The following is a 21402-nucleotide window of genomic DNA, read 5'->3' on the forward strand; positions in this document are numbered from 1 at the left end:
ATGAAAAAGATAACTTATGTATTTTAACGTAACACTTTGGAAGAAAGCCTGGTGATCTACTTCCCAAAGGTCTCAGCCATTGAAAACCCTATGGAGCACAGATGTACTCTGACACACATGGGGTCACAGAGTCAACTAGACAGTGACTGGTTTATGTATCTTAACACTCTTGTTCACAATGTCTTTTCTGCTTTTACCCAGGAAGAACCAGGATTTCTTGATTTACTTGGAAGACCTGAGGAACAGCACAGGTCATTTCTTGCTCTCTGAGAGGGACTTCCACTGCCATAGACACTTGGGTCCTCTGAGAAGTCTCCAGAAGGGCTTGTCCGTTGTATACCTGTGATGAGCAAGGCCTTGGGCTGGGCCTCAGCTTCACCCTGGTGAACAAAACTCCATTCCAGCCCTCAAGGTGCTCACACACAGTAGGAAGATGAGTGAACAACGGTGGGTCTCCCTCACTCCGGAAGAATTTGACCAACTCCAGAAATATTCAGAATGTGAGTAAATGGATTGACCTCCCCCTGGGGCGGGGGTTCCTCTCTGTTGGGGAGATCATTTTCTGGAGAACAGAGCAGTGCAATCTTTGCAAAACCACGGGGAATAAGGTGAGCTCGAAAGCACAGATTTCCTTATAAACACGGAGTTAGTGTCTTTAAACAAACAAACGTAATTATTTTTAGGTTCTATGAATACTATGGAAACTCTGGTGGTGTAGTGGTGAAGTGCTACAGCTGCTAACCAAGAGGTCAACACTTCAAATCTACCGGGTGCTCCTTGGAAGCTCTGTGGAGCAGTTGAACTCTGGTCTTATAGGGTCGCTATGAGCCAGAATCGACTCGACGGCAACGGGATTCATTTTTTTTTTTTTTTTCTTTTCAGATGAATAATACATGCTTACCATAGACATTTGGGATATACAGGGGGAAAAATAAAGAGCAGGTTAAAAAATCAGATAAATTCTATTAACATTTTAGAGCAGTCCTCCTCTGTATATACTGCATTACACGGTTGAGTTTACACTGAACAGACCATTTTTTTAGCCTGTGTTTTCCACCTAACATAACGTCACAAACCAAAAAACCAAACCCACCACCATCAAGTCAATTCTGACTCACAGCGACCCCATGGGGTTTTGAAAGCTGTAAATCTCTACATAAGCAGATTGCCATATCTTTCTCCCGCAGAGCCAGTGGTGGTCTCAAACCACCAACCTTTCGTAAAGCACATTAAAACATAATATCACGGGTCACGAGACTTCATAGCTGCACATCATATGGTTTTAGTGTTACTCAGTTGTTTAGTTTAACATACTTTGGGGCTTAGATCCAATGGTTTCTTTCAGTAAGATACTGAATTCTCAGATATGTCTCTTTCTTGATTTTGTTCTGGAAAGGCCTGAGCTTTCACTTGGGATCCCTGGTTTCCCACTGGTTGTCTCCAGGAACCGTTTCAGTGGTGGTGAGATCCACATTCACACGCAGGCACTCAGCTGTGCCCCACGTTGTTGCTCTTAGCAGCCATCAAGTCAGCTCCCAACTCATGGTGATCTCATGCACAGCAGATTAAAACGTTGCCTGGTCCTGTGCTCTCTCCGTGATCGGTTGCAGATTGGACCATTGTGACCCATAGGACTTTCGCTGGCTGATTTTTAGAAGTAGATGGCCAGGCCTTTCTTAGTCCATCTTAGTCTGGAAGCTCTGCTGAAACCTGTTCAACATCGTAGCACCACACAAGCCTCCACCAGCAGAAGGGTGGAGACTGTGCTTGAGGTGCATTGCCTGGGAATTCAACCTGGTGTCCTGCATGGAAGGAGAGAATTCCACCACTGAACCACCAAGCCTTCCTCCCCGCCACCCCCAGTTGCTCTTACTCATGACTGGTGACGGGAATCTCCCCAAACTGTGCCAGGGCACCCACGGCCTGCTGCACTCTGCCCACGCTTAATGACCACTATTTATTGTGCAGTGGCTCCGGCTTTCTGCATAGCTGCCTGTCTTGCAGAGCTCTTAGCCTCAGCCTGCCCCACCCCGTGTTCTCATGGCCCTCTCCCTTCATGTTAATCACAACGGCGCCTTCATGAATCACCAAGCCTGAAGTGTGTCAGCCTACCCCACAGAGTCACACACATTCCCCACAATTGCCCTTTGGGAAGCCCCTCTGACCCTCTGACAGGGCAGGCAGCTCTCATGCGTGGTACTGGCCTGGGAACCAGGGGATCGTTCACATGCCAGCTCCAGCTCTTGCTCTCTGCACTGTGACAGCCCTTAACATCCCTGAGCCTCAGTGTCCTCTTGTGTAAAACGAGAGGGTAGGATTAGGCCATCTGTCCCTCGTGGTCCCTTCCAGGCTTAACATCCCGTGACTCCACGTGCTCCCCAGGGGCAACAGGCGCCTGTAGGATTATGGGTCAGTCTCCCTCCTGGGACCTTGGAGCCCATGGTCTCTTGTCTGATCTCAATGGATTTAGAGAAACTCTGTGAAATGTACTGACAAGGAGCAAGGAATGGCCCTCCAGGGTAAATTCAATTTAATTTAGCCTATTCTGTAGGTCAGCAAAGTACCAGGCCCTGTCAGGGATGAAAAAGAAGCAGAAAGAAAAGCCCTGCCTTGAAGAATCAGAATCTTGTTAGGGATCAGAAATGTGCTCATGACGCAAGTACAGAGAAGCTTCAAGGCAGTAGGCAAACGACTGCTGGTGGAGTTGGCAAAAGGGAACACATAACTAAGAAGGGGATTTATAATCAGATAGGGTTGGTATGGGAGGGGTTAACAGGGCGAAATTTATGAAGGAAAGAAGTCTGAAATGTGGGTAGTAGCTGGCAGAGGGAGAGAAACAATGGAAGCCCAGGTAGAGGACCACAAAGGAAGAGGGTGTGCGTGCAGTGATAGGAGAGCTTCTGGACTGGAACGGGGAGGAGGACAGAAGGAGGCAGGGAGGTAGCAGGAGGACTTGAGGCCTGGGTGTCAAGATGTGGGTTTTGGACTGAGGTGGCAAAAGCTGAGTTTAAAGTAATGAATCTGGGGGCCGTATGCAGGGTGAGCTGGCCCAGGAAGATGCCGGGTCAGGGAAGTTAGACAGGGTCCTGTGGATGAAATCTAGTCTGAGCTGAGGGACTAGGCTAAGCTGATGATGGTGGCAATGAACAAATGCTAATCTTTTGGAAAATTGTGGTGGAAGTATCATCAAAATGTATGGAACAAAAGGAAGCCATCAAAAATACCTCAAAGAGGCTATGGGGACCATGGTCTCGGGAACACCTAGCTCAACTGGCATAACATAGTTTGTAAAGAAAATGTTCTACATTCTACCTTGGTGAATGCATCTGAGGTCTTAAAAGCCTGTCAGCGGCCATCTAGGATACTCCACTGGTCTCACCCCTTCAGGAGCAAGGAAGAATGAAGAAAACTAAAGACACAAGGGAAAGATTAGTCCAAAGGACTAATGGACCACATCTACCATGGCCTTCACTAGACTGAGTCCAGTACAACTAGGTGGTGCCTGGGTACCACCACTGAGTTCTCTGACAGGGATCACAATAGAGGGTCCAGACCTGGAGAAAAATGTAGATCAAAATTCTAACTTAAAAAGAAAGATCAGATTTGCTGGCCTGGCAGAGACTGGAGAAACCCTGAGAGTATGGCCCCCGGACACCCCTTCAGCTCAGTAATGAAGTCACTCCTGAGGTTCACCCTTCAGCCAAAGACTAGATAGGCCCATAAAACAAAATGAGACTAAAGGGGCACACCAGCCCAGGGGCAAGGACTAGAAGGCAGGAGAGGACAGGAAAGCTGGTAATAGGAGCCCAAGGTTGAGAAGGGAGAGTGTCAACATGTTGTGGGGTTGTTAACCAATGTCATAAAACAATATGTGTACTAACTGTTTAATGAGAAACTAGTTTGTTCTATAAACCTCCATCTAAAGTACAATTAAAAAAAAAAAACCCTGAAAGACCATGACTCTGTGGGAACCGGCAGCATTAGGTTCAGGGCTGGTAAGGATGGCTTTGGAATGTGGATTTTCAGATGGTGATGACACATCCGCTTATTCATTCATTATGCTTCAGGCTCCAAGGGAGCGGCCTAGTGGGGGAAGATGGGTGGGATTCAGACGAAGATGTCACAGTATGATAGGTGCTAAGAAGGGGGGCACGGAGGAGGGGACCGAGCCCAGCCTAGTGGGAGGCCTCCTGTTGCAGATGTCGTTTCTAGACTCTAAAACCAAACCAAGCCCATGGCCGTTGAGTCGATTCTGACTCATAGCAACCCTACAGAACAGAACTGCCCCATAGGGTTTCCAAGGAGTGGCTGGTGGATTCGAACTGCTGACCTTTTGGTTAGCAGCTGTAGCTCTTAACCACTATGCCACCGGGGCTCCTTCTAGACTCTAGAAATGCTAAAAAAATGAATCTGTTGCCTTCGAGTTGATTCTGACTCAGGACAGGGTAGAACTACCCCATAGAGTTTCCAAGGAGTGGCTAGTGGATTTGAACTGCGGACGTTTATGGCTAACCGCTAAACTCTTAACCATTACACCCTCAGGGTTCCCTAGAAACACTAGTAGGAGGGGAAAGAGAGGAGGGCCTTCTAGGCAGGGGAAGTGGCTCGAGCAAGGGCAGGGAAGTGAGAAGGAGGCCAAGGTAGCCTCACAAATGATAAGCAGGTTGCAGGCTGGGAGCCTGGAGCACATGGCGTGCAAAGAGTTGGGGGAGGAACTGGGAAGGTAAGAACCCCATGGTGGGTGATCCTGCTTTCCAAGTAAGGTATCCCATGGGCCTCTGGGGGAGCATGGGGGGATGTGAATGAGAATGAGGGGTTAGCCTGGAGATCTGACTCCGGAATCAGTGTGTGCAGACAGCAAGGAAAGAAAAAAATAAGAATGGACGCAGCACTGCTGAGGGCAAGAATGTTAGGAAGGGAAGAAGAGAGGATGGAGAATGGGGCTCAAGGTATGCCCAGAACTGGGAATCAGGGAAGAAGAGGAATCAGCAGAAGACACAGAGAGAAGAACCAGAAGGGCAACAAGAGTAACAAGAGTACAGAGCCAGGGGGACTAAAGGAAGGAGGGATACCAGATGTGGGAAAGCAGCTGAGGAAGCCACCAGTTGAAAAGAAAGCAGAGTGTTTAGTAGGAAGGGGTTCCTTGGTGGCTTGGATCTTTTCCCTGGCCATCGTCTTTGTCCTTCTCTGACCCTTCCTCATGTTGGCCGTGCCCCAGGACTGGGCCAGGTTCTCTGGCACTATTATTCTAACAGGAGGGGGGAGAAATACAATTCTTAGAAAATTATTAATCCTCAGAGGAAACCCTGAAAAAGCTGCTTGTACCAATTTTAGATGCATTCTGGTATTCAGTCAGATTGCATTGCCATAGCAACTGCTCTTCCATAATCACCTAAACAGGAGCTTTACAATAGCAAAATAGTGGAAGTGTACAGCCTGAGATTGAGAACTTTCTCCAGTGCAGTTACTAGGCAGTAACCCACTGCTAGCAAGTTGATTCCAACTCACAGCAACCTTACAGGGCAGAGTGGAACTGCCCCGTGGGCTTTCTAAGGCTGTAACCTTTACAACTGCCACGTCTTTCTCCTGTGGAGCTGCTGGTGGGTTCAAACTGCCAATTTTTCGGTTAGCAGGCCAGTGCTTAACACTGTGCCACCAGGGCTCCTTTACTAAGCAACAGAGACCAAAAATTTCAAGACAAGGAGTTCTTGGTGTGTTCCATTGATGTAGCATAAAACCTGCACCTTCTCTGATTCCCTTCTATCTATATGTCTCCAAGGACAGTTGTAAGATAAAATGTACATATATATGTCCACAACAATCAACACGATCAATAACGTAAAAACAACCAAAACCCCATTGCCATCAAGTCTGACGCATGGTGACCCTATAGGACAGAGTAAACTACCCCATAGAGTTTCCAAGGAGCATCTGGTGGATTTGAAATGCTGACCTTTTGATTAGCAGACTGAGCTCTTAACCACTGCGCCACCAGGGCTCCTCAACAATGTAGCCCACCCACTGCTGTCGAGTCAATTCCGACTCATAGCAACCCTATATAGAACTGCCCCATAGAGTTTCCAAGGAGCACCTGGCAGATTCAAACTGCCGACCTTTTGGTTAGCAGCCGTAGCACCTAACCACCATGCCACCAGGGTTTCCCAACAATGTAAGTGCGCGTCAAAAAACGGTGATATTACCAACACAAAAACTAATTCAAAATGGATCAAAGACCTAAATATAAAGCCAAAAACTATAAAGTTGATGGAAGAAACAATAGGATCAACACTAGAGGCCCTAATACACGACATTAACAGGATACAAACCATAACTAACAACACACAAAGTCCAAAAGATAAGCTAGGTAACTGGGATCTTCTAAAAATTAAACACTTGTGCTCATCAAAAGACTTCACCAAAAGAGTAAAGAGAGCCTACAGACTGGGAAAAAAGTTTGGGGTATTACAAATCAGACAGAGGTCTAATCTCTAAAATCTACAGAAAAACCCAATATCCCTACAACAAAAAGACAAATAATCCAATTAAAAAATGGGCAAAGGAAATGAACAGACCCTTCACCGAAGAAAACATTAAAGCAGCCAACAGACACATGAGGAAATGCTCAAGCTCACTAGCTATGTTAGTCATCTAGTGCTGCTATAACAGGGATACCACAAGAGAATGGTTTTAACAAAGATAAATTTATTCTTTCACAGTCTAGTAGGTTACAAGTCCAAATTCAGGGTGTCAGCTCCAGGGCATGGCTTTCTCTGTCTGTTGGCTCTGGAGGAAAATCCTTGTCATCAAGCTTCCCCTGGTTGAGGAGCTTTTCAGCCACAGGGACCCCAGGTCCAAAGGACACGCTCTGCTCCTGGTGCTACATTCTTGGTAGTATGAGGTCCCCGACTCCCTGCTTGCTTCCCTTTCCTTTTATCTCTTGAGAAATAAAAGGTGATGCAGGCCACACCCCAGGGAAACTCTTTGCATTGGATCAGGGAGGTGACCTGAGTAAAGGTGGTGTTAAAATCCCACCCTAATTCTTTTAACATAAAATTACAATCCCAAAACAGAGAACAACCACTCAATACTGGGAAGCATGGCCTAACCAAGTTGATACACACATTTTGGGGAGGACATAATTGAATCCATGACACTAGCCATTTAAAAAAAAAAAAAAAAACCCATTGCCGTTGAGTCAATTCCGACTCATAGCACTAGCCATTAGAGAAATGCAGATCAAAACCACAATGAGATACCATCTCACCCCGGCATTACTAGCATGAATCAAAAAAACAGAAAATAACAAATGTTGGAGAGGCTATGGGGAGATCAGAACTCTTATGCACTGCTGATGGGAATGCAAAATGATACAACCATTTTGGAAAACAATATGGCGCTTCCCTAGAAAGCTAGAAATAGAAATACCACATGATCCAGCAATCACACTCCCAAGAATATATCCTAGAGAAATAAGAGTCATCACACCAATAGACATATGAACACCTATGTTCATTGTAGCATTGTTGACAGCAGCAAAAAGATAGAAACAACCTAGATGCCCATCCACAGATGAATGGATAAACAAACTATGGTACATACACACAATGGAGTATTATGCAATGATAAAGAATAGTGATGAATCTGCAAAGCATCTCATAATGTGGATGAATCTGGAGGGCATTATGCTGAGTGAAATAAGTCAATCAAAAAAAGGCCAAGTATTGTAGGAGACCACTACTGTAAAAACTCATGAAAAGGTTTACACACAAAAAGAAACAATCTTTGATGGTTACAAGCAAGGGGAGGGATGGGGATGGAAAAACACTAAATAGACAGTAGATAAGTGGTAACTTTAGTGAAGGGTAAGGCAGTACACAATCCTGGGGAAGCCAGCACAACTTGTACAAGGCAAGGTCATGGAAACTTCAGCGACACATCCAAACTCCCTGAGCAACCGAATTGCTGGACTGTGGGCTGTGAGGACCACGGTCTCGGGGAACATCTAGCTCAATTAGCATAACATAGTTTATAAAGAAAATGTTCTACATTCTACTTTGGTGAGTAGCGTCTGGGGTCTTAAAAGCTTGTGAGCAGCCATCTAAGATATTCCACTGATCTTACCCCTTCGGGAGCGAGGGAGAATGAAAAAAACTAAAGACACAAGGGAAAGATTAGTCCAAAGGCCTGATGGACCACAATAACCATGGCTGCCACCAGACTGAGTCCAATACAACTAGATGGTGCCCGGGTACCACCACTGACTGCTCTGACAGGGATCACAATAGAGGGTCCCAGACAGAGCTGGAGAAAAATGTACAACAAAATTCTAACTCACAAAAGAAAAACCAGACTTACTGGCCTGAGAGAGACTGGAGAAATCCAGAGAGTATGGCCCCCGGATACCCTTTTAGCTCAGTAATGAAGCCATTCCTGAGGTTCACCCTTTAGCCAAAGATTAGACAGGTCCATAAAACAAAACAAGACTAAAGGGAGCACACCAGCCTAGGGGAAAGGACTAGAAGGCTGGAGGGGAAAGGAAAGCTGGTAATAGGAAGCCCACGGTCGAGAAGGGAGAGTGTTGACTTGTCGTGGGGTTGTTAACCAAGGTCATAAAACAGTATGTGTACTGTTTAATGAGAAGGTAGTTTGTTCTGTAAACCTTCATCTAAAGTACAATTTTAAAAAATGGTGATATTAAGAAATTATGTTTTTTATAAAACAAGAAAGATGAAGACTAAAGCTACCAATGATACTATCTCCCAGTGACAACCACTGCTATCATGTTTATATTAGTTGTAAGTAGAAATATAAATATATGTGTGTGTATATAAAACAAACTCAGAAATACACGTGATATGCTATATTGTATGCTATTTTCTTCACCTTAACAATATATTTCAATTTTCTATTGTGTGCCAAAACTACTTCAAAACTTTGTGGGTTAAAACAGCAATCGTTTTGTTTTTTCCTGTGATTCTATGGGTCAGAAATTTAGTCAGGGAACAGAAGGGATGACTAGTTTTTGTTCCACAATGTTTGAAGCTTCAGGTAGGATGCCTCAAACAGTTGAAGGGTAGAACATCCAACATGTCTGGCACCTCATTTTTCCTCCATGGGACCTTTCTCCAAGTGCTTCCTCATCCTCTGGGGCCTCTCCACGTGTCCTCTCTTTCTGGCAGGGTAGCCTGGACTTCTTACACGGTGGCTCATGAGCATAAAAGCAGCAGCTGCCAGAACTTTTTAACACCTGGTTTGAAGTCTCAAAATGGAACTCTTTCCACTTTCTATCAGTCCAGGTTCAAAGGGCAGAGGAATAGACTGCACATGCAGATGGAAGAGTGGCTCACACAGGGAGGAAAAGGATTGATGGCAGCCATCTTTGGAACAAAGCATCAGAATTGGAGGAAAACTCATTAACAACCTGCATTATGCAGATGAAACAACCTTGCTTGCTGAAAGTGAAGAGGACTTAAAGCACTTGCTGAAGAACAAAGACCACATCCTTCAGTAGGGATTACACCTCAACATAAAGAAAACAAAAATCCTCACAACTGAACCAATAAGCAACATCATGAGAAATGGAGAAAATGTTGAGGTTGTCAAGGATTTCATTTTACTTGGATCCACAATCAACGGCCATAAAAGCAGCAGTCAAGAATCAAAAGACATTGCATTGGGCAAATCGGCTGCAAAAGACCTCTTCAAAGTGTTGAAAAGCAAAGATGTCACCTTGAGGACTAAGGTACACCTGACCCAAGCCATGGTGTTTTCATTCACCTCATATGCACGTGAAAGCTGGACAACTAATAAGGAAGACCAAAGAAGAACTGACGCCTTTGAATTGTGGTGTCGGTGAAGAATATCGAATATACCATGGACTGCCAAAAGAACAAACAAATCTGTCTTGAAAGAAGTACAACCGGAATGCTCCTTAGAAGCAAGGATGGTAATACTACGTCTCACACACCTCGGACATGTTATCAGGAGGAATCAGTCACTAGAGAAGCCATCATGCTTAGTAAAGTAGAGGGTCAGCGAAAAAGAGGAAGACCCTCAATGGGATGGATTGACACAGTGGCTGCAAAGATGGGCACAAACAACATAGCAACACTTGTGAGGATGGCCCAGGACTGGGCAGTGTTTCGTTCTGTTGTGCATAGGGTTGCTGTGAGTCAGAATCGACTCAGTGCCACCTAACAACAACATCTATGGAAGTGAGCTCCCACACGATAACTCATGAGATGTTCCCATATTCTTAACTGGCTTCAGACGCGTGGTTTCACATGATTGCAGAGATTTGTCTTGAATAGATAGACATTATTTTATTTAACCAAACCACTAACTGCGATCTTAGGATGTATTAATAGACTTACAGTGTTCAATCAGGCAAGCAGATATCCATATTCTACTCTACCCTGAACAGATCTTCTTAGAGAATTGTGTTTATTTCTGGGTACCACAGTTTACAACGGATATGGACAAATTAGATCTGCATGTTGAGGGACTCACAGCCTGTCCTGGATGGATAGCTAAAGAAAGATACTGTGCATATTTCCTGGAGAAAGACAGGGTGGGAGAAAGGTGAGGGAAAGCTGGTTGTATTCAAATAACTAATGTGCTGTTTTGGGGGGAAAAAAAACAAACCTACTGCTGTCAAGTCGACTCCGACTCATAGCGACCCCATAGGGTTTCCGAGGCTGTAAATCTCTATAGAAGCAGACCGCCACATCTTTCTCCCGCGGAGACCTTTTGGTTAGCAGTCCATTGCTTTAGTTACTGCTCCAGAGGTGTTAAATTAATTTTGAATGGCTTCAAGAGGTAGTGCTAGGACTGATGGGAAGAAATTATAGAAAGAAAGATTTTAGCTTAAAGTAAGGAATACACGAATTCCTAATGGTCAAACCTGTCCCAGATGGAAGAGGATTGAGTTTCCTTTCCCTGGACTGTCTAGATGGGGAAGTGGACAGTCTTAGCCATCTAGTGATGCTATAACAGAAATACGACAAGTGAATTTAACAAAGAGAAATCTATTCTCTCACAGTCTAGTAGCCTACAAGTCCTAATTCAGGATGCCAGCACCAGGGGAAGTCTTTCTCTCTCTGTTGGTTCTGGAGGAAGGTCCCTGTGTCATCAATTTTCCCCTGGTCAAGGAGGAGCTTCTCAGCTCAGGGACCCCAGATCTAAAGGATGTGCTGTTCTCCTGGCTCTTGTTCCTTGGTGGAGTGAGGTCCCCAACTCTCTGCTCGCTTCCCTCTCCTTTTATCTCTTGTAAATGAAAGGTGATTGAGGCCAAACCCCAGAGAAACTCCCTTTACATTGGATCAGGGATGTGACTTGAATAAGGTGTTACATCCAACCCTGATCCTCTTTAACATAATCTAATCTTGCCTCATTAACCACAGGCAGAGATTAGGATTTACAACACACTGGAAAATTACACCAGTCACAAAATGGAGAACAACTACACAATATTGGGAATCATGGCCTAACCAAGTTGACACATATTTTGGGGGAACACAATTCAATCCAAGACATGGACCGAGACATTGTATTAATTTCCCAGGGCATCTGTAGCATAACTATAAAAACCGTAACCTGTTGCCGTCGAGTCAATTCTGACTCATAGCGACCCAATAGGACAGAGTAGAACTGGCCCATACAGATTCCAAGGAGCACCTGGCAGACTCGAATTACCAACCTTTTGGTTAGCAGCCGTAGCTCTTAACCACTATGCCACCACGGTTTCCATCTGTAGCATATTACCACAAAATAGGTGACTTAACCCAACAGAAACTTACTCTCTCACAGTTATGTAAGCTGGAAACCTGCATTCAGGGTGTTAGCAGGGCCATGTACTCTCTGGAGGCTCTAGGGGAAGACCTTTCTTTGTCTCTCCCAACTTCAGGAAGCCCAGGCATTCCTTGGCTGTGGCAGCACAACCCCAGTCTCTGCCTCTGTCTTCATGTGGCTGTCTTCTCCCCACGTCTCTCTGATTCTGTCTCTTCTCTTTTTATATGAACACCAGTCACATTGGATTAGGGCCCACCCTATTCCAGTATGACCTCATGTTAACTAATTTCATCTGGAAAGACCCTATTTCCAAATAAGGTCATTCTGAGGTTCTGGAAGTTAAGACTTCAACACATCTGTTTTTTGTTGTTGTGTGCTTTCAAGTTGATTTGGACTCAGTGATCCTATGTGACAGAGTAGAAGTGCCCCATAGGGTTTTCTTGGCTGTAATCTTTATGGGAGCAGATCACCAGGTCTTTCTTCTGAAGAGCCAGTGGGTAGATTTGAACCACCGACTTTTCAGTTAGCAGAAAATCCAACCCATAGTAGACACTATGTTGTGGTGGTTGTTGTTGTTGTGTGCCCTTGGGTAGATTCCAACTCATAGGGATTCTATAGGACAGAGTAGAACTACCTTATCAGGTTTCCAAGGCTGTAATCTTTATGAAAGCAGACTACCACATTTTTCTCCCAAGGAGCAACTGGTGGGTTCAAACTGCTGACCATTCGGTTAGCAGCCAAGCTAACCACTGTGCCACCAGCGTTCCTTAATAGACACTTTTGTTGGTGTTGTTGTTGGGTGCCTTTGACTGGGTTCCAACTCATAGCAACTTCATGCACAACAGAACAAAACACTGCCCGGTCCTGCACCATCCTCGCAGTTCTTTCAGTCCAGTGTTGCAGCTACTGTGTAATCCATCTCATTGAGGGTCTTCCTCTACTTTACCAAGCATGATGTCCTTCTCCAGGGATTGGTCCCCTCTTGATAACATGTCCAAAGTATGTGAGATGAAATTTCACTATCCTGGCTTTCAAGGAGCATTCTGGCTGTACTTCTTCCAAGACAGATTTGTTCGTTCTTCTGGCAGTCCCTGGTATATTCAGTATTCTTCGCCAGTGCTATAATTCAAAAGCATCAATTATTCTTTGGTCTCCCTTATTCATTGTCTGGCTTTCACATGCATGAAGTGATCCAAAATACCATGGCTTAGGTCAAGCGCACCTTAGTCCTCAAAGTGACATCTTTGCTTTCAACTCTTTAAACAGGTCTTTTGCAGCAGATTGCCCAATACAATGCATCTTTTGACTTCTTGACTACTACTACAGAGAAGTATTCCCTTGTTTTGTTCGAATGACTATCTCTTGGTCTGTGTACAGTTTCCACATAAGCACAATTAAGTGTTCTGGAATTTCCATTCTTTGCAATTTGTTATGATCCTCGCAGTTGAATGCCTTTGTATAGTCAATAAAACACAGGTAAGCATCTCTCTGGTACCCTCTGTTTCTGACAAGATCCATCTGGCATCAGCAATAATATCCCTCATTCCATGTCCTCTTCTGAATCCAGCTTGAATTTATGGCAGTTTCCTGTTGATGTATCGCGGCAACCACTTTTTAATGATCTTCAGCAAAATTTTACTTGCGTGTGATATTAATGATATTGTTTGATAATTTCCGCATTCTGTTAGATCACCTGTCTTTGGAATGGGCACAAATATGGATCTGTTTCAGTCAGTTGACCAGGTAGCTCTTCCAAATTTCTTGGCATAGAGGAGTGGGTGCTTCCAGCGTTGCATCCATTTGTTGAAACATCTCAGTTGGCATTCTTTCAATTCACGGGACCTTGTTTTCTTACCAATGCCTTCGGTGCAGCTTGGACTTCCTCTTTTAGTACCATTGGTTCTTGATTATATTCTACCTCCTGAACATCAACCAATTCTTTTTGGTACAGTGACTCTGTATTCCTTCCATCTTCTTTTGATGGTTCCTGTGTCATTTATTATTTTACCCACAGAATCCCCCAATATTGCAACTCAAGGCTTGAATTTTTTTGTCAGTTTTTTCAGCTTGAGAAATGCCAAGCATGTTCTTCCCTTTTGGTTTTCTAACTCCAGGTCTTTGCATATTTCATTATAATACTTTGCTTTGTCTTCTCAAGCCACCCTTTGAAATTTTCTGTTCAGCTCATTTACTTCATTTCTTCCATTTCAATTTGGATTTAGAGACTATCTCAAGAATAGATTTGACAGAATAGGGGAGATTAAAGCATCAGCTATCTGGTTAATTAGATGGCCTTCATTATCCCTTCCAATTAACAGGCTTCTTTTCTACTCCAGAGAGCATGAGCATGTGAGGAGGGTCCCTCCTGACCCTCGTAACAGCTTCAGACAGAGATACAATTGACTCATTGCCCTCCAGTCCTAGTGTATGGGTGATGATCTTTTTTTTTTTAGTTTTGTTGTTCTGGTTAGTTCTTTAAAACTTCCATGATTCACTAAAGACAGACACCACCAGTTTATTCAGAAAGGAAAGAACAGGAAAAAATGATAAAGCATCAATTTGGACTTTTAATTCTCTAAGAAATTAAATCAGATATTTTCTGCATCAGGCAGTGATTGCTTGGACTTCGTAGAATCTTTAAAGCTAGGAGAGATCTTAGCCATAATCAATTCCAGCCCTCCCCATTTTACAGATGAGAACACCAAATCTAGACTAATTCAGTGACTTGCCCAAGGTCACACAGCAAGTCAGCAGCAGAGCAGGGATCAGAATGAAAGTCTCTTGAATCCAGTGCAAATTCAGTTTGTCTCAACTCAATTCTAAGAAATTAAGCAAAAAGTATTTTTAGGAACTTAACCTTCAGCCATTGGTAAAAATAAATAATGCATGTCCATTAAATTATAATAAGGTAAATTTTGGAAGTGTGTCTGAAGAGAATGAATTGGTAAATTGTGCTCTCAGGAAATACATTTGTTTAGTACCAGATTGAGGCAAAGTTTTGACTTTAAGAGGTAGCTAATCTATTGCTCAAAGTTTAAACATGTTAATTTTAATAGGGGAGCCAGAAAAAATGTTCAGGGCCAATTTTTAGAACAACGTAAGACTCTGAGTGAGCTTTATTAAAATGTTGGCACACATGTTGGCCAGTAGAGTGAGACCTAATCAAATGCTGATGGAGTCTTGAGCCGATAAAGAGGCATGTCCAGTTTCTTCCATGTTGGAAGGGACAACCACAACTGTTTCTCACCCACCTCTCTTTCAGGACAGCTGGCCTACTTTTCCATTAGTGATGCTGGGACCCTGCCCACAAGCAATCATAGAATCTGTTGGGAGAGATCTCTGTAGACCAGTGCCTCTCAACCTCTAATGTGCACATGAATCTCCCGAGATCTTGTTAACATACAGATTCTGAGTCAGTAGGTCTGGGGTAGAAGCAAGGTTCTGTATTTCTAACAAGCCCCCAGTGATGCTGATGCTGCTGGTCCAGTGACTGCACTTTTAGTCTCAAGAAGGTAGGAGTTGTTTGGTCCATTTCTCCCCTTTTACTTGAAATGTGACTAATGAGGCCCACTTATGTGAAGAGAAAGTAGGACATTTTTCTAGCAATACAAATTTATGCAGATAAGCCATACCAATCATTCAGATCATTTATGATGAATCAGAAAATGTTAGTATCTTAAAGAGAGTTTTCTTATATCAGTCAAAGCCCTCTCTTCTTCAATGTAAAGTCTTTTCCTCTTATTCTATGTGTAACTTCTGTGGCAGAGCCATCTCTTCCACAGGCTCCCTCAAGTAGTTAACTTGGTCTTCCTCAGTGGTCTTTGGCCTTGGCAACACCATGGAACCCTCTGGAAGGCTTTGAAAAAATCCCAATGCCTGGCCCATACTCCAGACCATTTAATCATAATCCGTAGGGGTGGGACCCGGGCGTCAGTGTTTCTTAAGCTCCCCAGTTGTTTCCAATCTTCAGTCAAGGTTGAGAACCACTGGTCTACCTTTTCTTCCTACACCCCGGGAGATATGTGATACACGGGACAAGCATGACCAGCTCAACTGCTTTTCTAGCCCTTATTTATTCATCCAATCTTTACTGAGCTTCTATTTTACGCTAGGCCACAGGCTGCATGTTGGGAATACAGTGACTCAGTGCTCATGGAGCTGAAGTATCTTGTGCATCCCACATCCATTCCACTTGTTTGGGGCTTATTTCTCCCAGCTGAGGAGGCAGAGTCCTTTGATGCAGTGCCCCTGGCCCTGGCATCTCTGTTAGGACGTTATCCTCCATGTCTGTAAAACCCTTAGAAAACCTTGCTCTCATTTTGTACGTTTCACCCTGTTCTTGAATCTCTGGAGGTGCTTAGAAACCTTATTCATACATCATAACCTTCATCAGAAGTAGAAAAATCTAGATTTTTTTTTTAATATGCCAACTTTCCCTTTCCTTTCCCCTTCTCTTCATGTCTCCCCCCATCCCATTTACACCTCTCCCCCTTCCCCCGCAGGTGGACAGTCACTTATGGCCTTCCCAATCTGTGGAACATGTCCGTCTATCCTCAGAGTCATGATCCTTTCTCTGTTGTGACAGACAAGCCTCACCAACCAGCCACAGATATACAGGGATGTTGTTTAGGGGCAGCTCCTCAAAAGTGAGGTCCATGGACTAGCAGCATCAGCATAATCTAGAATCTTATTGTAGCCCTGATGGCACAGAGGTTAAGAGCTCGACTGCTGACTAAAAGTTGGCAGTTTAAATCCACCAACTACTCTTTGGAAACCCTATGGGGCAGTTCTACTCTGTTCTATAGGGTCACTATGAGTCAGAACTGACTTGACAGCACCTAACAACAACAATAGAATCGTATTAGAAATCCAGAACCTTGAGCCCTGGCTCAAACCTACTCAGTCAGAATCTGCATTTTAACCAAAGCCCCGGTGACTCATATGCACACTAAAATTTGAGAGGCTCTCAGAGAACTTCAGGGAATGGAGAGTTATCAAGCACCTAAGAGCTTCATTCTCATATATGGGTTCTCAGGTTTGCGAAGTGATGATTTATGTCAAAATTTAGAGTTTAATGGTCTGACTAACCAAAAAAAAAAACCAAACCCATTGCCGTCAAGCCAATTCCAACTCATAGCAACCCTATAGGACAGAGTAGAACTGCCTCATAGGGTTTCCAAGGAGTAGCTGGTGGATTTAAACTGCTGGCTGACCTTTTGGTTAGCAGCCAAGCTCTTAACCACTGTGCCATTCTTGACTAGAAGACGGTCCCTAAACTTTGGGTTCTGGTTCCACAGCACAGCTGATGTTCTGCTCTCGGCAGTGAAGCTCCTGGTTTGTCTGCTTGTTCAGATGGAGGGCATCCCTATTCCACACAAAGGGTCCTGTGAGTAGGCACATTTTCTCCTTAAAAAGTCTTTGAATTTGCTGAAACATCAAGGACAACTGTTCGGTTAAGATCCCAGAATTCTTGGCACATAAAGTATGAAAGAGACAATTTTGGATTGAACATTTCATAAAGCACTTGTTACCACTAGCAACCTTGATCACACAGCAGAGCCCTCTAAACACCTGATCTGGGGTAAAAAAACATGCTCATGGTCCTGCTAGAGTGGGTTAACTGCAAAATGCACCCCCACCTTGCAAAGAGCAGAAGAAGTTGACTTGTTGGATGGAGTCCTATAGCGTTGTCCACTTAAACAACGAAGAGTGTCTTCCAAGCACAACAATTGTAGATTCAGCAGAGTTATAAGCATTTTTTGTTTCTTTTGCAATAATTATCCAAAAAGTTCAGGTGCTCCTTAAGGTAATCTTCATTTCTAACAATAAAATCCCATCACAGAACGGCCATGCTCAACCTTGTCTGCATATTTGAATCCCCAGGAAGCCTTAAAATATACTGGTTTCTGGGTCCCCCAAGAGACGCTGACTTAATCCGTCTGCACTGAAGCATAGTTTTCAGTTTTTGGTGCTCCCTGTGAGATTCTAAGTTCAGCCAGGGTTGAGAACCACTGTCATGGAGGAAGAACTTTATCTTCTGACTTACAGATGTTCTCTCATCTGGTGAATCTAATCACTGTGTCACATTATTTAGATATGTTAAAAATATGAGTGACCCTCTCACTTGCTCTGTGCCCTTGAAAGAATCACTTAAATCCCATAAACTTCAGTTCCCTCTTCTGCAAAATAGGGATAAATATAAGGTCGCTGTGAATCGGAATCGACTCGATGACAACGGGCACAGTGGTAAAGCGTTTGGCGGCTAACCAAAAGGTCGGCAGTTTGAATCCACCAGGCGCTCCTTAGAAACCCTATAGGGCAGTTCTACTCTGTCCTTTAGGGTCGCTATGAGTCAGAATCAACTCAGTGGCAACGCGTTTGGTTTTTTGGTTTTTTTTTTTTTTTTTTATTCCTACCTTAGAGCATAGTGGTGGGGACTTAAATAACATATACAAGGTGACTGGGACAATGCCTAGCATATAAAACAAAAACCAGACCTGTTGCCGTCAAGTTGAGTCCAATTCATAGTGGCCCTATAGGACAGAGTAGAACTGCCCCATAGGGTTGCCAAGGCTGTAGTCTTTAAGGAAGCAGACTGCCACATCTTTTTTCTGTGGAGTGGCTAGTGGGTTCGAACCACTGACCTTTCAGTTAGCAGCCAAGTGCTTAACCACTGCACCACCAGGGCTCCTTGCCTAGCATATGTCGTTTTGTTGTTAGGTGCTGTTGAGTTGATTTCCAACTCATAGCAACCCTATGTACAACATAATGAAGCACTGCCTGGTCCTGCACCAGCCTCACAGTCGGTATGTTTGAGCCCATTGCTGTAGCCACTGTGTCAGTCTATCTCGTTGAGGGTCTTCCTCTTTTTTGCTGATCCTCTACTTTACAAGCATGATGTCCTTCTCCAGGGACTAGTCCTTCCTGACAACATGTCCAAAGTATGTGAGACGAAGTCTTGCCATCCTGGCTTCTAAGGAGCATTCTGGTTGTACTTCTTCCAAGAAAGATTTGTTCGTTCTTCTGACAGTCCATGGTATATTCAGTATTGTTCGCCAATGCCATAATTTAAAGGCATCAATTCTTGTTCAGTCTTCCTTATTCATTGTCCAGCATTCACATGCATATGAGGCAATTGAAAACACCGTGGCTTGAGTCAGGTGCACCTTAGTCCTTAAAATGATATCTTTGCTGTTTAACACTTTAAAGAGATCTTTTGCAGCAGATTGGCCCAGTGCAATGCATTTAGTAAGCACTAAATAGAAATTGTTGCAAAGAGCTGTGGACATGGCCTTACTTTGTACCACTCACAAATGGAATTCCATCTCCCCGGAGTCTAGTGGTGGTGTTATGGTGCACACTTCGACAAAGAAGTTCTCTACTAAGGCTCTACTATTGGGTCCATAGAAGGCACCTGAAGGAAGATCAGGGAATGCTTTGAAGAAGGCTCTCTGTTGCGAACTGTTTTCAAATGAAAGAATAAGACAGTGATCCATGGTGGGTTAGTTGGACATAATACCCACTTACTCGTCACATAAAGAGAACCCAGCCAGTAACCTGTTGAGAAGGAAACCGGCATAAAATATCGAAGGCCATCTAAGGGGAAAGTAATTTGAGAATTAGATCGTTTTTCTTTTTTGAAAAAGGGTTGATTCTGAGCCCATAAAAAATGGGTTGATTCTATGAGCCCATAAAAAGATGCTGATTCTAAGAGCCCATAATAAAACTGAAATAAAAATGGGGTGAGAAATGCCCCTCATGGAAAGTTAGGAGTCAGCAATCTTTTGGTCTACTCAATTTTAGGCTATCAATCAGAGATTTTGAAGTAAATGATTTCTCTGTTTTTTGTTTTTTTTCCTTTTAAAAATTCTCTGGGACTGAATTGCTAGGCTGAGGGCTGTAGGAACCATGGTCTTGGGGAACATCTAGCTTAATTGGCATAACATAGTTTATAAAGAAAATGTTCTACATTCTACTTTGGTGAGTTACATATGGGGTCTTAAGAGCCTGTGAGTGGCCATCTAGGATACTTCACTGGTTTCATCCCTTTGTGAACAAGGGAGAATGAAGAAAACTAAAGATACAAGGGAAAGATTAGTTCAAAGGACTAATGGGCCACATCTACCACGGCTTCCACCAGACTGAGTCCAGTACAATTAGTCGGTGCCCAGCTACCACCACTGACTGCTCTGACAGGGATCACAATAGAGGGCTCTGGACAGAGCTGGAGAAAAATGTAGAACAAAATTCTAACTCAAAAAGAAAGCCCAGACTTGTTGGCCTGACAGAGACTGGAGAAACCCTGAGAGTATGGCCCTCGGACACCTTTTTAGTTCAGTAATGAAGTCACTCCCAAGATTCACCCTTCAGCCAAAGGTTAGACAGGCCCATAAAATAAAACAAGACTAAAGGGGCACACCAGCCTAGGGGCAAGGACTAGAAGGCAGGAGGGGACAGGAAAGCTGGTAATAGGAACCCAAGGTTGAGAAGGGAGAGTGTTGACAAGTAGTGGGGTTGTTAACCAATGTCATAAAACAATATGTGTACTAGCTGTTTAATGAGAAACCAGTTTGTTCTGTAAACCTTCACTGAAAGTATAATTTAAAAAATAAAAAAGGTGTTAAAAAGAACTCTGTTTACTTGAATGTGAATATATGATAAATAAACCAAACCAAACCCATTGCCCTCAAGCCGATTTCAGCTCATAGTAACCCTATAGGACAGAGTAAAACTGCCCAACAGGATTTCCAAGGAGCAGCTGATGGATTCAAACTGCCAACTTTTGGTTAGCAGACATAACGCTTAACCACTGCACTACCAGGGCTCCATGTGATAAATACATATATGTATACATATGCATATGTATATGTAATTAGTGCCTAAAAGAGAATCATTGTTACAGCACATACATTTAAAAATAACAGAGGGTTTGACAAATGGATCGACAGTACTTTAGAACCAAAGGGTGAACTGTGGGATCTTCAAAATGTGATAACGTCAGAAGTGGAATCATTCCCTGGGTTTTCAGTCCAAGTGCTGACCCTACACTACCCTTGCAGAAACCACACCAGAAGTCCCCACGTCCCCATGACCTCATGTGTGACGTTAACTGAATTCTGAACTGATTCTGAACTCTTCCATTTTATTGCCATAATGGCCTTCAGAAAACAGAGACCTGATTATATTTTTGCACCATTTAAATAACGTTCAGTGCTTTCCAATCAAAGTCCCACCTACTTCACAGGGCATCCCCAGTCCCTACCCCCACTCCTCTCTAATCTTAATTTTATTGCTTCTCCACTCTGCTTCATAGAGCTTTGTATCATTGCTGCAGCATTACTTGCACTTTTCCTTGTGTTAACAAATGTTCAGGAAGTTATAGTAAGTAATGCTTAATGGAAAAGAGTATAGACTTTTGAGCCAGACTAGATCTGGGTTCAAACTCTGGCTCTTAGACATGACACCTCATTTTTCTGAATTTCAGCTTCATCTGTAAACTGAAGAAAACATTACCAAACTTGCATAGATTGGTGGGTGGGAGTAAATGAGAATGTGCGGGAAAGTTCCACAAGAAGTGGAGTCTATTATTACCACAATTATTCAGATCCTCTC

General features: G+C 43.6%; 1 protein-coding gene across 1 annotated transcript in view; it reads left to right on the forward strand.

Moving 5' to 3' along the window:
- Positions 1 to 205: 205 nt before the first annotated feature.
- Positions 206 to 21402, forward strand: part of DGKG (diacylglycerol kinase gamma) — a 200747-nt gene continuing 179550 nt past the window's right edge. The window contains exon 1 of the mRNA XM_023551564.2: positions 206 to 500. Within this exon, the coding sequence (XP_023407332.1) occupies positions 434 to 500 (67 nt within the window). The 5' untranslated portion in view covers positions 206 to 433. The remainder of the gene's footprint in view (positions 501 to 21402) is intronic.

The sequence above is a fragment of the Loxodonta africana genome, chromosome 1 (genome assembly GCF_030014295.1).
Source record: "Loxodonta africana isolate mLoxAfr1 chromosome 1, mLoxAfr1.hap2, whole genome shotgun sequence".
Classification (NCBI taxonomy): Eukaryota; Metazoa; Chordata; class Mammalia; order Proboscidea; family Elephantidae; genus Loxodonta; species Loxodonta africana.